Source organism: Convolutriloba macropyga, unplaced genomic scaffold (assembly GCF_964194025.1).
Source record: "Convolutriloba macropyga unplaced genomic scaffold, txConMacr16.3 SCAFFOLD_1217, whole genome shotgun sequence".
Lineage (NCBI taxonomy): Eukaryota > Metazoa > Xenacoelomorpha > Acoela > Convolutidae > Convolutriloba > Convolutriloba macropyga.
This window is the reverse complement of record NW_027451128.1, coordinates 43587-60578: the sequence shown is the minus strand read 5'-3', so window position 1 is coordinate 60578 and position 16992 is coordinate 43587. Positions and strand designations below refer to the sequence as shown.

The window sequence follows — 16992 nt, the reverse complement described above, 5'->3', positions numbered from 1 at the left end:
GAATCCCTTGATGTGTCACGTTTAGCCTCTCTCATTTAACAAACCACATCAGTGAATCAATCACATCACCCATATGGTCAAATTTTATGCTATTTTTCAAAATAAAGTTAAGATCTTACTTTCTACAACTTACATTTTGAGATGTTCAGATTAACCAAACTTCGAAACAGCATAACTGTGCATACAAAGTTGACCTAAAAGTTAGCAGCGAAGCTTTGCCTCGGGGAGTTTTGACATGAAATAGGTCATTATCAAAAACATAACAATCGGAAATAAATTTAACAATTGCACTGACTACTAAAAAATAACTCTAGTCTTCCTTGTTTTCTTCTCCCAAAAAGAATATAAGGAGAATAGAGTCTATTTGGTTTTGAACTAAATGAAATTCGTCATTAGAACAACTTGGACATCTACAACAAAAGGGGGCCAAATTGACTGAAATGAATTAATGAGGGAACAAATACAGATGATAGAATGCTTTAAAGCTTTCGATTTAATCATTTTTTGAATTAACTAGACCCAAGTTAAATTCCAGATGAAAAATAGCTTAAAATGTGCGTTTAAAATCATTATATTTATCCTGGTCATGTCTGATTGGTTAACTTGATTCATCGCCTTGCAAGTTTTCCTTCCACTAGCTTGCATGTTCCTACAAGTTAACCATTTGACTTATAGTTCTCTTAAAGTTTTTCAGTCGACTTACAAGGTTGCAACGAGTTTATATTCAATTCAAAACATATATTCATATATAGTTTCTTCGGGCAAAAACTTTTGAAAGGTAGCCTTTCTGTTCTTAATATAAGAAAAACAATAAATCGCCGCAATACATAAAAGTTCTCAACATCCACACATTGTCGGTTTATGTCACTCTGTATTATGTTATACAAACGTAGCGACTAATTTCTACGCACTTTATGCGGAAAATGATAGAATTTTAATTTAATTTAGCCAATAACAGATTAGTTCGACCGGAACGAACTTGCAAGAAAATTAGAATATTGCCATTTAACTTACAAGAAGTTACAAGCTAATCATTCGAATTGCTAGTTCTTGAAAGTTAACCAGCTTTTCGAGAAACTTGAAAACTCTTACAAGTTAACCATCTTTTGCACGAAACTCACAAAACCTTACAAGTTAACAATCCAGTCTCAACGCGGGTATCTACGGTACAAACTTAGGCAGCATTATCAATCGAAGCCGAGTTCAAGTTAAACAGAAGAAAAAAAAGCTTAGCTCGCAATCTTTCAAAAAACTAAACTAAGTAGAACAACATGAAGGCTTTATGAAAGTTATGTCTGTTATATTTCAGCTTCATTTAAATTGCTCTTCAAAAGTCCCGGTATCCCCTGATCAATGAATAGAGAATGCTTATATTTAAGTTGCAGAATTAATTTACCAATAAGTTTTAGAAATTAGGTACCTGTTTCAAAGTGATGTGGAAATTTGTCTTATTTTTTTATCAGATAAAGATTCTATGCCGAGGAGAAAATTTTAGAGCCACATCTTATCACATTAATCTTTCTTACTATCCCTTTTTTTGCGAATAGGTTGCAACCGTGCTATGATTTCAATTTACTATGATATCTTTAATGATTTCGAACAAAAAAGATCAATTATAATTTAACATTTAAAGTACTGTCAAAAGTGTTGTATGAGTTTTCGATGTTTTCCAAGATCCTTAATTAATGCTTTGTGAATATTGCGAAGAAGATATGATCTTTTATTAACAATGGGAACTGTATATGATTTTTCATCGTTGCAATGATTCCTAATTCTAAAAATCTGCCCTGCAAATTCCTCCTCTACCTCCCAGTCTTTGTACTACCGTAGCATCACCAACGGAACGCTGTGGAGCTCTACCAAAGAAAACCATCTTCAAAATAATTGTTTAGAGAAAATGGTTATTGAAGAGTTGGTGGGGAGAAATTTTGCAATAGGCTTTAGTTTTTAGCTATTTGTGGAGAACGTAGAAACAATGTTACTTAATATCTATAGAAACAAAACACCGCTGACGTATTGATGTACCTGGTTTTATTTTTAGATAAGAGACAGAAAAACTTTCATAACTCGGTTAATGAGACAGTCTATTTCTTTTTGAGGTAATTATTGGAACTGCCCTTCTAAGTTATAGAATCTGCAAAGATTTCAAGCTTCGTGTGCACGCAAATACTTACAAATTAGAATACTGACCATTTTTAGTGCAAAAACAAAGATATTTTTTTTCAGTCTTAGGAAAGTTAAATGTTCCTGTTAGCTTTTGGTATAATCTCCGAATGGTTAGTTACATATCTTTCCTGATCTTGGTATGGTTAGTTACATATCTTTCTTGATCTTAGTATGTTGCAATGATTCCAGAAAGCCATATATGACCCAATATGGTTACTTAGAATTGTCTATGAAATTACATGACTACTGAGATAATTTCATATGCGTCATCCCGGGATTTAATTCTTAAACAACTGGCCATTATTTGCATTCAATTATGAGTGATAAAAACAACTCTCAGTTCGGAGTGTATTTGCAGTCTTCGAAAACGAGACAGAAAAAAAGACAAAAACAGAAACCCAGTCAAAACAAACACGGCGAAACATAGAAACGTCAATAAAACATGCTGTATAAAGTCTGTGCTAGACTTTTTTTCGAAACCAGTTTTGATGTTCAAGTCCTATTTTTATGTCAAATAATTAGCAAATATAATAAAATTTATCTGCGATGGAGGAAGTGATGAATGCTGAGCCACCTGACGAACTATATGTCACGTGAAACTGCTCGAAGTCACTGAGAACTTCTGGTGTTTATCCAAAAACGCGTAGCAGTTCCAAATTTTAAGTGATTTCTGTAGAGTAACGTAACCTTGCTTAAAACACGCACTTGCACGTTTTGAAATGACGCAAGTCAATGAATCCCGTGTTGAGAAATTCTTCGGATTTAAACATAAGAAATCGTCGGTTTTTGTCGCTTTTACTTCGCCAATACCGATCAAGTCTGTGCTAGACTTTTATAAAGTCTGTGCTAGACTTTTTTTCGAAACCAGTTTTGATGTTCAAGTCCTATTTTTATGTCAAATAATTAGCAAATATAATAAAATTTATCTGCGATGGAGGAAGTGATGAATGCTGAGCCACCTGACGAACTATATGTCACGTGAAACTGCTCGAAGTCACTGAGAACTTCTGGTGTTTATCCAAAAACGCGTAGCAGTTCCAAATTTTAAGTGATTTCTGTAGAGTAACGTAACCTTGCTTAAAACACGCACTTGCACGTTTTGAAATGACGCAAGTCAATGAATCCCGTGTTGAGAAATTCTTCGGATTTAAACATTAGAAATCGTCGGTTTTTGTCGCTTTTACTTCGCCAATACCGATCAAAGCCCTTACGTTTTTTCATCGTTTTGATCGGTTTTCGTAGGTATTTTAACGCAAGAATCGTCGGTTTTTGCCATTCTAAAAATCTCACAAACCGGACAGTCCCTGCCAGGATTCGAACCTTGGACACCTATATTACTGGCCACCTTCTCCTCCACTGCGCCATTTGTCACTTAGTTTTACTCTATTTCTTTTGTTTTTAAAACAAATTGAGACTGAAAATACCGACAAAAAACGACGATTATCGACACTTCTTACTGCCAAAACCGACAATACCGACGAAAACTACGCTAATCGACACTTCTTACATCAAATACCGACAATGCCGACGAAAACGTGGATAATCGACATTTCCTACATAAAAAACCGACGAAATCGACAAAAGTCGACCAAAAACGACAGTTCTTGCGTCAATTTCGTCGCAATTTCTCAACCCGGGATGTCAATTTCCGGCTGCGTATATAATAACTTATGGCATTTTGTTTTCTGGCATAGCCGAGCTTTGGCAATTGATAATGTGCGTGTTGTTTTACCGAGTTTTCTGACAGCATCGTCTATATTTTTTTAAAGTCATGTAAATTATCCTTTGATCATCGGATTGCTGAACTGAAACTGGATTGAATGAAAAACGCTCACTTCGTTATGCTGGAAGTTGGGCTCACTGAATGCAGTTTTGGTTGCTAGGAAACAAGAATAGCACCCTCGCAGCACACCTCTCACACTGTCAGGTGTGAACTCATCCAGCTTGAATACCTCAGCACCCTGTGACTCTAGAGTCTGGATTTTGACCGGGTCTCCGTCTGAGGGAATCACGGCTCGAACCCTAAACATCCAGACCCAAAGAACATGGGTTGTGGATCAAATTAGACACTGATGGCCCTGCTGCCCGGGTCGAGAAAGTTTCCAAAAATTATGCAAGAAATGCTCAGTAATGAGCTCAATTTTCAAAAAATTCTGCGCAAAAACCTTATAATAATGCGCTGATATGCGCTGAAAAGTGCTGAAACTTTGTAAGAAAGGCGCTGAAATCCGCTGAAATTTCAAAAAGTTCAGCTCTTTTCTTTCGCTCCGAGGCTCGAACCCCGCGCATTGTGTCTCATCTATCAATTTAATCCACTGCGCTATTGAGAACTGAAACGCTTCCCAATTAATTTGAATTTATAATAATAAAACGTTTGTTATGAAATGCACTGAAATTATGTAAGAAATGCGCTGAAAAATGTGCTGAAGCTGATATGAGAAATGCGCTGAAAAGGTGCTGAAAATTATGTAAGAAATGAGATGAAAATGCACTGAAATTATGTAAGAAATGCGCTGAAAAGGTGCGCAGAAATTTTAAACTTTCAGCGCTATCTCAAAATTTCAGCGCTTTTCAGCGCCTTCAGCGCATTCATTAAATAATTTCTGCGCTTTCAGCGCATTTCTTACAAAAAGATGCGCTGAAACGGCGCTGACATCTCGACCCGGGTGTGTAAAAGCTAAGGGCATAAAAAGGAAAATACTGCGCTGGGTTGTTCTTGTCAAATAATACCGTGGTTGACTTTTGGCTGTTCTGATATCACACCGTGGTCGCATTTCATTGAGAATTTTACCTGTTCATCCGATTGCCATCTATTGAGTGCAGCGGTGTTTCCCGATAATCTTGAAAAATGCTATCTTCAGATTTTACCTCCTAATCTCGAGTTTGACTAGGATGGCCACAACCACTACACCAAAAGCGTTCACCAGATTTTTTAAAATTGGTATTTTCTAAAAATTTTTTTTTGGCTAACAAACACTGCACATTTGAGGACTTGGTCGAACCAAGTAGTGCATGCAAGACACTGCCCCATCTTATTTAACAAAATAACGATGAAAACAAAGCAACTAAAGAAAGCACATTATGACAGACCTTTTTTCGGTCAGTTTATAAAATCGAAAGTTCTATGCGCTTTGTTATTTTTACTATCTTCCTATTTGCTACAAATAACAAGAAGGCTTGGTAAAATGCGTTAGAAATATTCCCACTTCTCTAAACCAAAAACTTTGCCCAATTCTTAACCGAATAGAGCACCCATGCAAGTTTTTCCAGTGAAATTTTCCAGTCGATGTTTTGGGATTTTTGTATACAGATAGTCTATGAAAAATAATTGAATTTTTGTAGTGTTTATATAAAGCGGAAAACATCAAGAAGGGCAAGTTAAAATCAGTTAATTGAAAACTTCGAAAAGTTTTTCAGAATAAGACAAAGATGAAATGAATGCTGTCATAGTATAGCATGTTTGCCAATAAAGACTTCTTGTGGATGGAAATATTTTTGTCAGACTCTGACGTTTAAGAATCTCATGGAACATATGAAACGTGGAAGTCAACATTCTGAATTTTACCCGAAAAAAAAGAATATTTTTCTACTGCTGAAATAAAATTTCTAATAACCGCCCTTCACAACATAATTATCAGTTTCTGTGAATCTTGTACTTGGAGACTAGTGCACCAAAGACTCTAAGAGATCTTAATGCCAAATGGGCGCTACCTGTGTATCCCGTTTTAGAGGTCGAAAAGTCAAATGGGTCGCAGACGAAAAATCAATCAAGTCAAAAACTGAAAAGACCAACAAGACTAATACAAATGCTTCAAATGTTGTTTGATAGCAATTAAAGATACTTGTCAAAATTCAATACGTAACCACTCAAAATTAGTGAGTTCAACATGGTTGTGTTAAAAATGGCAAAATATTTGAAATAATATTGCGGTATGAAGGGTAACAAAGTTTTAAAAACGGTTGATATGAGGTATCTTTATCAAATGCTGAGTTTTTGATGAAGCAACTCGAATTTTTCAAAAATTTAAACACCCATTGGTTCGTTTTAACTTGTGTGGACTAAAAAACAGGGAGAGAAAATGAAAAAGAAGAATTTATTAAGAAGCAAAAACATTTTTTCCCCGCGAGCTCAGTAAGCCTGCTTACGTCAGCCAGAACTACCCAGTCCATGGTACAGACTTATGAAAAGACAATGCTCGACCAAAATGTATAATCAAAAGACCATACTTGCCTCATTTCAACTAACATCGACTTTAAGTCATGTTTGTTTGACTTTAGCTCGACTCATATTTTTCTCAAAAGTCTCTAAGTCGACCCAAAGTTTTCTAAGTTGTTTAGCTCGATTCACACATAAGCTGGACAAAATTTCTACCCATTGTTGGCACGAAAACCTTTAGCTAGACTCAAAGGGACCTTTAATGGTTCAGCTAAAGTCTTTTCATAGCCAATAACAGTCGAGCAAATTCTTTTCATGGGTCCACTATGTCTTTTCATAAACAACAATGTCGCTTTAATGTCTTTTCATGGGTCTACCATTAGTCCTTGAATTATTGAATTATCCCATGAATGCGCAGTTGCAGAAAAAAATTTTTAAAATTCCGAATTGGCAAAAAAGCAGACTTATAAAAAAAACTAATGGTGCACCAATGAAAAGACCGTAACTCAACTTTCTTGGCCCTGAAAGGACTTATGGTGGAAAAAACTCTAGCCCAATCCAAAAAAGACCTTTACTGGACTTTTTTCGAATTGCTGGACTGCGTAATTATGGTCAGTATTGCCGCCTGTTACTTTTTTAAGTGCTCTTCCTGAGTCGAGGTCTAGACCTGGGAAATGTTTCAAATCTTCCAAAAACAATGTCAGTCGATTTGTTTTTTTTCCTTTTTAGTAACATTTCAGTGAATCTACGCTGCATAGCTTTCAAGTCAAATTTTAACTTGTTTGAAACTTCAGAATCGATCAGGGAGATTCAATGAGTACCAATGACTGAATGCGTAGCAACCTAAGTTCTATGCAGGAACAAAAAATTATTTTGAACAAAACCTTCTCTGTCTGTGGCCTTTCACTAATGTTATCTCGTCTTTATTGGAAAGAATGCATTCATAAAAACTAGAATATAAATATTGATTTGACTATTTTGAACTGAATTTCTAATAAAAAAGGAACTCATTGATTTGTAACAATTAAATCTATCTGAAACTTTAAGAAAGGTTGCTTCTGCATCATTTTTTAAAAAATCGTTCCATTTAAAGAGAAAAAAAAACAGAATACAGATTTGAGCAAAACTTTTGTTGGCCAATTGCTATAGAGATTTCAGAGACACATTTCAGTTCATTAAAAACAATGAAATATCAGATTGATCTGTCTAATAAAAATAGTTGGATTACAAGGTTTGAGTTTCCTTAAACTTAAACAATTACTGCTTTCATTTGATTAAATTACTAGTAAAAAAACAATCTGATACCAAGTTTGACGAAAGTTCTTATTTTTTGTTGTAAACTTGTGCGTTTCGTTAACTAACTCGAAATTTTTTTCATAGAGGAAAAATCTTTTCATTAGCCTCAAATGTTTTTCTGAAAAAGTGCAATACGTGAAAAATATGTATCCTGAGAGCTCATCTTTGATGATTTTAATTTTTTTTCAGTAGAAAACTAGTAATGCACTATTATTTTTCTCCTGATACAAAATTTCATGGAAAACCGGAACAAATTTGGAACAGAGTTTCAACACGCAAACTTTATGTAATGACTTGTTTTGAGACTAGGGACTCAAAATGAGTGTTTAACTTAAAATTACAGTCGAAAAAAACAGCGAAAACTAAGTAGGCGACAATTTTTGTGCTCATACTGCTCGAGACTCCAGTTTTTACAACATTAAAAAATATTCGGTTAAACTAAACAAAAGATTCAACTAAGATCTCAAGCTATAAGTTATGCCAGCTTGAAGGTGAGGTTTTAAAACGTAACTCATGATTTTTTTCTAATTAAGCTTTAAATGTAAAGAAAAGTAATTGCGGGGAATCGAGACATCAATGAGATTAAAGAGAATTTTAGTCCTGAAATTTACATAGGTGAACTTTTTTCATTTTCAGCTTACCCACTGATATAAGTTTCAAACAGATTTTATCTTTTATATTTTTTCAGACATTCAAAATTAAAGCCGAATTGGTCCATGAGTACTCTGGCCACAGATAAAAAATTAGATTACATGTTTTTGTATCAAAAACAGTCACCCATTGGCGCCTAAAATTTATTTGAACAAAAGGTTCATCCCAGCGAGTTGTTTAAAACAAAACAACTTTACTTTGATGCAGTTTTCTAAAAGGAAAACGCGGAGCGAGGACAGGATTAAATTCAATAACTGAATTTGAATACCGAATGAGATTACAATTTTTTCAAGGTACAGAGTCAGCTCATCAGCTGACGAAACAGTATTTCAACAACGCGGGAAAAACACAAAAAGGAATGGATTGAAAGGAATGCTTGAAAAAGTATCAACAAGGGCTTAATTGATTTGAACTAACAAAGGTTTGGATTAGCATGAAACAGAATATGTTTTCAATAGTAACATATTGACAGAAGTTGGTATTCCCCATTGCGCGTATCAGCGAATTCGTGAGTTAAATTAAATCCTGAAATTTGAAATTAAAAATTTCAGTTCAATGAAACCATGATTGACAACCCACAAGGTCTAAAATTGCGCAATCATTGTTTTTTTATGAAAAATGCAAAACCATTGCTTACTTGGGAGCAACTTTTAAACATCAGTACTAGAAATATGGAATGCGTTAAAAAAATGATCACAATTCATTGCACTTTGTATTATTTTTCCACGGTGAAAATTTGGTCCAGTTATGAATTTGGTGTTACTTGTAGCTGGAAGCAAGAGCCAGTGTCACTCTGTATCCCAACCAATGCTGACTGCAAAGACTGTCACACTCTCTCCATCTCCCAAAATTAAAGGAACCTTACTATTACAAAAGCAGCGTAAAGATACGTTAAAACTATTTAAACAGTGTAAAAATACGTCACTAATATATAAACAAAGTAAAGACAAGTTACTCTGGTATACCCGCTTCACGATACAATACTTCGGTTTTTTTATTAAGTTGCCTGGTAAATAAGCCGAACCCAAAAAGGACCTTAACTGGACTTTTTCGAATTGCTGTGCCGCGTAATTATGGTCAGTTTTGCCCCTGTTAGTTTCTCATAGCCAATAACTGTCGAACACATTCTTTTCATGGGTCCACTATTTGTCTGTTCATAACCAACAATGTCGATTTAATGTCTTTTCATGGGTCCACTATTAGTCCTTTCTTAATAAACTAAAGTATAACAAAGTTGTTTCATAGGTCCATCATTAGTCTCTTCAGAAGTCTGCTTTGTTGCCTCTGAAGTTTACGTGCAACTCTTTTGTTAATAATTGCTTATAAAGTAGTCAGCATGTCTGCAACATCCCTTTTTACAACTTTTGCGCCGTTGCTGCTTTTGAATGCGCAGATGCAGAAAAAAAATTTCAAATTGGTAAAAAAGCAAACTTATAAAAAAAACTAATGGTGCACCAATGAAAAGACCGTAACTCGACTTTCTTGAACCTTAAAGGACTAATGGTGGAAAAAACTCCAGCCGAATTCAAAAAAAGAACTTTACTGGACTTTTTTCGAATTGCTGGACCGCGTAATTATGGTCAGTGTTGCCCCTTGCTACTTTTTTAAGTTCACTTCCTGAGTCGAGGTCTAGACCTGGGAAATGTTTCAAATCTTCCAAAAACAATGTCAGTCGATTTGTTTTTTTTTTTCCTTTTTAGTAACATTTCAGTAAATCGCTGCATAGCTTTCAAGTCAAATATTAATTTGTTTGAAACTGCAGAATCGATCAGGGAGAGTCAACGAGTTCCAATGACTGATTGCGTTGCAACCTAAGCTGCATGCAGAAAGCAAAAAATTTCTTGACCAAAACCTTCTCTGTCTGGTGCCTTTTGCCTGATACCACTCGTCACTTTGTCCAATCAATAATCAGTAGATCAAAATTGAGTGAACCAGAAAATTCTGTCGCATGTAACTTCATCCCTCAATAGATGTTTGAGAGAGTCAGACCACTAATGTTATCTCCTTTTTATTGGAAAGAATGCATTTGAAGAAAATTTTGATTTGAATATTTTGACCTGAATTTCTGATAGAAAGTACTCAATGTTTTGTAACAATTAAATATATCTGAAACTTTAAGAAAGGTGGCTTCTGTATCATTTTTTTTTAAAAATGGTTCGATTTAAAGAGAAAAAAAACAGAATACAGTTTTGAGCAAAATTTTTGTTGGCTAATTTCAATAGGGATTGCAAAGACACATTTCTGTTCATTAAAAACAATGAAAGATCAGATTTTTCTGTCTAGAAAAGAGTGTTGGATTACAAGGTTTGAGTTTCCTCAAACTTAACCAATTACTGCACTCGTTTGATTAAATTACTAGTAAAAAAAAAACAATCTGATTTCAAGTTTGGCGAAATTTGTTACTGTTAACTTGTGCGTTTTTTTAACTCGAACACTTTTTCACAAGTGAAGAATTTTTTCATTATACCCAATTGTTTTTCAGAAAAAGTGCAATACATGAAAGTGAAATATGTATCACGAAAATTCATCATTGGTGATTTTAATTTTTCCAGCAGATAACTAGTAATTCGTTATTATTATTCTTCTGGTACCAAAATTTCAATAAAAACTGGAACAGATTTGAAACAGAGTTTCAACGCGCAAACTTTATATATTAATTTCTTTTGTGGCTAGAGACTCGAAATGAGTGTTTAATTTAAAATTAAATTCGAAAAAAAAACAGTGAAAACTAAGTGCGGGAGATCATATCTAATGTAATAGGCGGGAATGCAAAAACAAAGGAATTTATTAATGCGTGAAAAAAGTATCATTAAGGGTTTAATTGATGCGCGTATGAACGAAGTTATGAGTTAAACAAAACTATACTAAATTTGAAATCAAATATTTTAGTGCAATGAATTCATGTTTGACAACCCGCAAAGCTAAAAAATGCGAAGTCTTTGCTTATTTGTGAAGAATGCAAAATCATTGCTTACTTAAGAGCAATTTTTAAAAATCAGTACTAAAAATATGCAATCAGCTTTTTTAAAAAAAATTGATCACAATTCATTGCAATGTGTTGTATTTTTTGAGTGAAAAGTTGGTCCAGTTTTGAAATTGACGTTACTTGTATCTGGAAGCAAGAGCCAGTGCCACTCTCTATCACACCTCATTGCTCACTGTGAAGACTGCCACACTCTCCGTCTCCCAAAATTAAAGACACGTTACCAATACAAAAACAGCGTAAAGAAACGTTAACAATACACACATTATATATATATATATATATATATATATATATATATATATATATATATGTATATATATATATATATATATAATATATATATATAATATATATATATATATATATATATATATATATTATATATATACAGTGTAAAAATACGTCACTGTTATATAAACAATGCAAAGACACGATACTCTGGTATAACCGCTCTAAGATACACAACTTAGTTTTCTGATTATGTTGCCTGGTAAAAACTGAAGGTTGACCAAGATTTATTGTAATCTGTTGGTAAATTTTTAATGCGGGATTCTCAAAATTTTATTTCGTAAACTAAAAAATCATAAGACGTGAATCGATAGCTATTGTATACGTGTGAGTGACTAAGCTGAAAAATAATAAACTCCAAACAATTGTTTTCATAAATAACATTTAAATTTTGTAATGAAGCGGAGCAAACAAATTTAAACAAGGAAAAATTCTAATTTGGACAAAAAGTGTCCTGAGTCGCATATTCAACACTGCCAGATTTTATTTTTTAAGAAAAAACTTTTAAGAAGCAAAGAGTTCAAATATACAAAATCAAATTTGCTGTTTCTTTGTGTATAATGGTACAACAAAAAGCTGGAGAGAGCTCAACGGTCACAAAAAATGATTGTAACAAATAGTTATAACTAGCTGCAAAGCACGACTATAATAACAGGAAATATTACGAGAACCAAATTTTTAAACTCAATTTGATATATCAATTAGTTACAGGTAAAAGCAAAACTGATCTCGGTTTTATGTGCAAAATATGAGTGTATGGTTTAGAATTTATTATAACTTATGATAGTTGGAGCAGTTAGTTGAGCGCGCATTATTTCTGGGCCATAAACGAAAAACAATTGATAGTGATTTCGCCCAAAAATGCTGATGAAAAAAGAAAGAAAAATGGATCGCATTAATCTATTCAACACGCTTAATGCACTTGCAGACAAAATTCAGCGTACACTGACACTTTTCAGCTGAACTATGAGATATAATTGCGCTTACAGCTGCGAATAGTCTGGTTTGGTTGTAACAATGTCAAAATATTTTTTAAAAATTCGAAATTTGTTTAGTAATCTCTTAATAACTGAAACAATTGACTTTACTATGTCATTAGGTTTTTCGCACAGAAAAAAAATTGGCATAAGTTACCACATAAGATTGATTTTTGAAATCTATTCAGAAATTTCACAGTTGTTCACTTTATGGCACGTGAATTGCAAGCCTGTTGACTATGTTCAATCCCTTTTCAATTTGAAGAAAACTCATTTTTGGATAGTCTTTGAACCTAAAACTACTCCAACAATGGCAAACAGCTGGGTAAAAAGATGAATAAGACAGAAATGAGTGAGGTCACTTTAACAGGAACACCGGATTTGAAATATTGTCCAAAAGGTCAGATTGTAACTTTTCAACAATTTATTTTGAACAAATTCTTCTCTGTCTGGGGCTTTTCGCCTGATACCGCTCGTCATTTTGTCCGATCAATAATCAGTAGATCAAAATTGAGTGAACCAAAAAAATCTGTCGCATGTAATTTCATCCCTCAATAGATATTTGAGAGAGTCAGCCATTGAATGATATCTCTTCTTTATTGGAAAGAAATCATTTATAGCAGCTAGAAATTAAATTTTGATTTGACTATTTTGACCTGATTTTCCAATAAAAAGTGCTCGTTGATTTGTAACAATTAAATCTATCTCAAACTTTAAAAACGGTTACTCCTATAGCATTTTTTAAAAAAATTTTTCCATTTAAAGAGAAAAAAAACAGAATACAGTTTTGAGCAAAGTTTTTTTGGCTAATTGCTATAGGGACTGCAAAGACACAATTTGGTTCATTAAAAACAAGGAAAGATCAGCTTGATCTGTCAAGAAAAGATAGTTGGATTACAAGGCTTGAGTTTCCTCAAATTTAAACAATCACTGCACTCGTTTGATTAAATTACTAGTAAAAAAACAATCTGATACCAAGTTGGACTTTAATTTCTTTCCAGTGGAAAAAACTAATAATTTGGTATTATTATTCTTCTGATACAAAATTTCATTGAAAACAGGAACAGATTTGGAACAGAGTTTCAAAGCGCGAACTTTATGTAATAACTTGTTTTGAGGCTAGGGACTCAAAATGAGTGTGTAACTTAAAATTAAATTTAAAAAAAAACAGCGAAAAACAAGTAGGCTAAAATTTTTGTGCTCATACTGTTCGAGGCTCCAGTTTTTTCAACATTGAAAAATATTCGGTTAAACTAAACAAAATATTCAACTAAGATCTCCAGCTATAAGTTATGCCAGCTTGAAGGTGAGGTTTTAAAACGTAACTCATCATGATTTTTTCTAATTAAGCTTTAAATGTAAAAAAAGGAATTGCGGTGAATCGAGACACCAATGAGATTAAAGAAGAATTTTTATCTGAAAATTCCATAGAAGAACTTTTTTTTTCTTTTTCAGCTTACACACTGATATAAGCTTCAAACAGATTTTATCTTTTATAGTTTTTTCAGACATTCCCAACAAGTTTTCCGACATTCCCAACAAGTTTTTCAGACATTCCCAACAGACTCATTTCCCAACAAGTTGTTTAAAACAAAACAAGGCATAAGAAAATTGGCAAAAACGTTCTAAGTCCGTGTCGTGCGGGAGATCATGTCTGATGTAATAAGAACGTTTCAGATGTAACAAGCGAGCTTCGCGAGGCAACAGTCGTGTGTTGTTCGAACTTCACTTTGTTGGAGTTTTCTAAAAGGAAAACGCGGAGCGAGGACAAGATTAACTTCAACAACTGAATTTGAATACCGAATGAGATTACATTTTTTTCAAGGTACAGAGTCAGCTCATCAGCTGAAGAGACAGTATTTCAACAACGCGGGAAAACACAAAGAAAGGACTTGATTAATGCGTGAAAAATGTATCTACAAGGGTTTAATTGATTTGAACTAACAAAAGTATGAATTAGCATGAAACAGAAGATGTTTTCAATAGTAACATATTGACAGAAGTTGGTATTCCCCGATGCGCGTATCAACGAAGTCGTGGGTTAAATAAAATCTCTAAATTGAAATCAAAAATTTTAGTGCAATGATTCCATGATTGACAACCCGCGAAGCTTAAAATGCGAAATCATTGCTTATTTGTGAAAAATGCAAAATCATTGCTTACTTGAGAGCAATTTTAAAAATCAGCACTAGATATTTGCAACCAGTTCTTTAAAAAAAATTGATCACAATTCCTTGCATTTGTAGTATTTTTCCAGGATGAAAAGTTGGTCCAGTTATGAAATTGACGTTACATGTATTTGGAAGTAAGAGCCAGTGCCACTCTGTATCCCACCTCATTGCTCACTGTGAACACTGCCACACTCTCCATCTCTCTCTCAATGTAAAGACACGTTACTATTTGATAAACAGGGTAAAGACACGTTAATACTGTATAAACAGTGTAAAAATACGTCACTTTTATATAAACTATGTATGGACACGTTACTCTGGTATAACCGCTCTAAGATACACAACTTAGATTTTTTAGTATGTTGCCAGGTAAATAAATGAAGGATGACCAAGATTTATTGTAATTTGTTGGTAAATTATAAATGCGGGACTTTCAAAGTATTATTTCGTTAACTAAAAAAATCATAAGACGTGAATCGATGGCTATTGTATACGTGTGAGAGAGTAAACTGAATTAAACTAATAAACTCCAAACAGTCGTTTCATAAAAAGCTGCAGAGAGCTCAATGGTTACAAAAATGATTGTACTAACTAGTTATAACTAGTTGCAAAGCACGACAATAATAACAGGTAATGCTATGAGAATAAAATTTTCAAACTCAATTTGGTGTATGAATTAGTTATAGATAGAAGCAAATTAATCTCGGTTTTATGTGCAAAATATGAGCGTATGGTTTAGAATTGATTATAACTAATGATAGTTGGAGCAGTTAGTTGAGCTCTCAAAATTTTTGGGTCATAAACGAAAAACAATTGATAGTTATTTCGCCAAAAATGCTGATGAAAAAAGAAAGAGAATTGGATCGTATTAATCTATTCAACACGCTTAATGCACTTGCAGACAAAATTCAGCGTACACTGACAGTTTTTAGCTGAACTATGAGATATAATTGCGCTTACAGCTGCGAATAGTCTGGTTTGGTTGTAACAAGGTCAAAAAGATTTTTTAAAAATTCGAGATTTGTTTAGTAATCTCTTAATAACTGATACAATTGACTTTCTATTATGTCACCAGTATTTTATTGCAGATAAGAACAAAAGATGGCATAACTTACAGCATTAGAACGAAATTTAAATTCTATTCAGACATTTCACAGTTGTTCACTTTACAGCCCATGAATTGCACGCCTGGTGAGCATGTTCAATCCCCTTTCTATCTGAGAAGAATAGACCACTCATTTTTGGATAGTAGTCAAACCTAAAAATACTCCTCCATTGGAAAACAGCTGGCTAAAATAATGAATAAGACATAAATGAGTAAGGTCAATATAACAGGAATAGACGCAATTGTAATCTTGTCCAAAAGGTCGGATTATCACATTTCGAGTCGTCTTTTTTAGAAAATGGTCCTTAGTGGCCCGACCATAAGATGACACCGACCATTTTTGATTTGATGATACGATCACTTCTAATCATCAGGTTTGGGAAAACACTATACGCGCAAATTGAAAAAGGCGCCAAACTGTTCGCGACAAATGCTACTAAAACTAATGATCAACTCAAAAATTCAAAAAATGACCAAGGACATTTCATAAGACACTAATCAAATTTGAAGAAAAAACACCATCAAAACACAATATTAGCAATCTATTGCATCAAGAAAACAGAAGACTATTTTAAACCGTTTTCTCGTCTCCTCTCTTTTTCAATTAAAATTTATCTCTTAATTGGTTTTAATCATCGGAGAACAAAGAAACCTCTGGAATTAACAAATTCTTTGATAACTCAAATTGAGTTTTTTCTGAGAAAATTTATTATTGTGTGGATAAATTGTCACATATCAGAAACTTTACAGCAAAGAACAATAAAAAATTAGCTCAAATAAAAAATAGCAGTGACCAGTTTTATTCGTTCATCTACAAAAATTGAGTGTATGGTTATTATTCCGTTTCCCAAGTTTATCTCTGGTATAAAATAAATTTGTTTCCAACTAATTAAGTGAAGATGAGTTTTCAGCTCAGATTTATACGTTCATCTTTGTGTTGGCCTTCCGAATTAAAATAAAACTCTGACTTGAGTCTCAGAGCATTTCAGCGCCGAACCAGGACATTTCATGTTCAAGAACTTATTTCAGTTCTGAAACTTTGCAAATCCAAAATATTTTAAGTTTCTTCATTTTCAGTTCTGTTTCATTATAATTAATTAGATTGAGGTCATTGAGTTAGCCCAGGCGAAACTTATCTTGTACAGTCTGAAAATTTTTCATAGTCCAAAATATAGTCTGAGCAGTGTAACTTTTGT

At 33.6% G+C, this 16992-nt stretch overlaps 1 protein-coding gene across 1 annotated transcript; it reads right to left on the bottom strand.

Moving 5' to 3' along the window:
- Positions 1-3929: 3929 nt before the first annotated feature.
- LOC142356424 (uncharacterized) lies at positions 3930-15649 on the bottom strand. Its single transcript, XM_075408337.1, has 2 exons — positions 14814-15649; positions 3930-4188 (listed from the first exon to the last, which is right to left on the bottom strand). The coding sequence occupies exons 1-2, from the start codon at positions 14888-14890 to the stop codon at positions 3945-3947; spliced, it is 321 nt and encodes a 106-aa protein (XP_075264452.1). The 5' UTR covers positions 14891-15649; the 3' UTR covers positions 3930-3944.
- Positions 15650-16992: the final 1343 nt, after the last annotated feature.

Coding starts and splice junctions, on each gene's coding strand:
- LOC142356424 (XM_075408337.1), bottom strand. CDS start 14,890: ATGGAGAGTGTGGCAGTGTTCACAGTGAGCAATGAGGTGGGATACAGA. Junction 4,189..14,813: donor GCTCTTACTTCCAAATACAT/GTAACGTCAATT, acceptor CTGGATGTTTAG/GGTTCGAGCCGTGATTCCCT.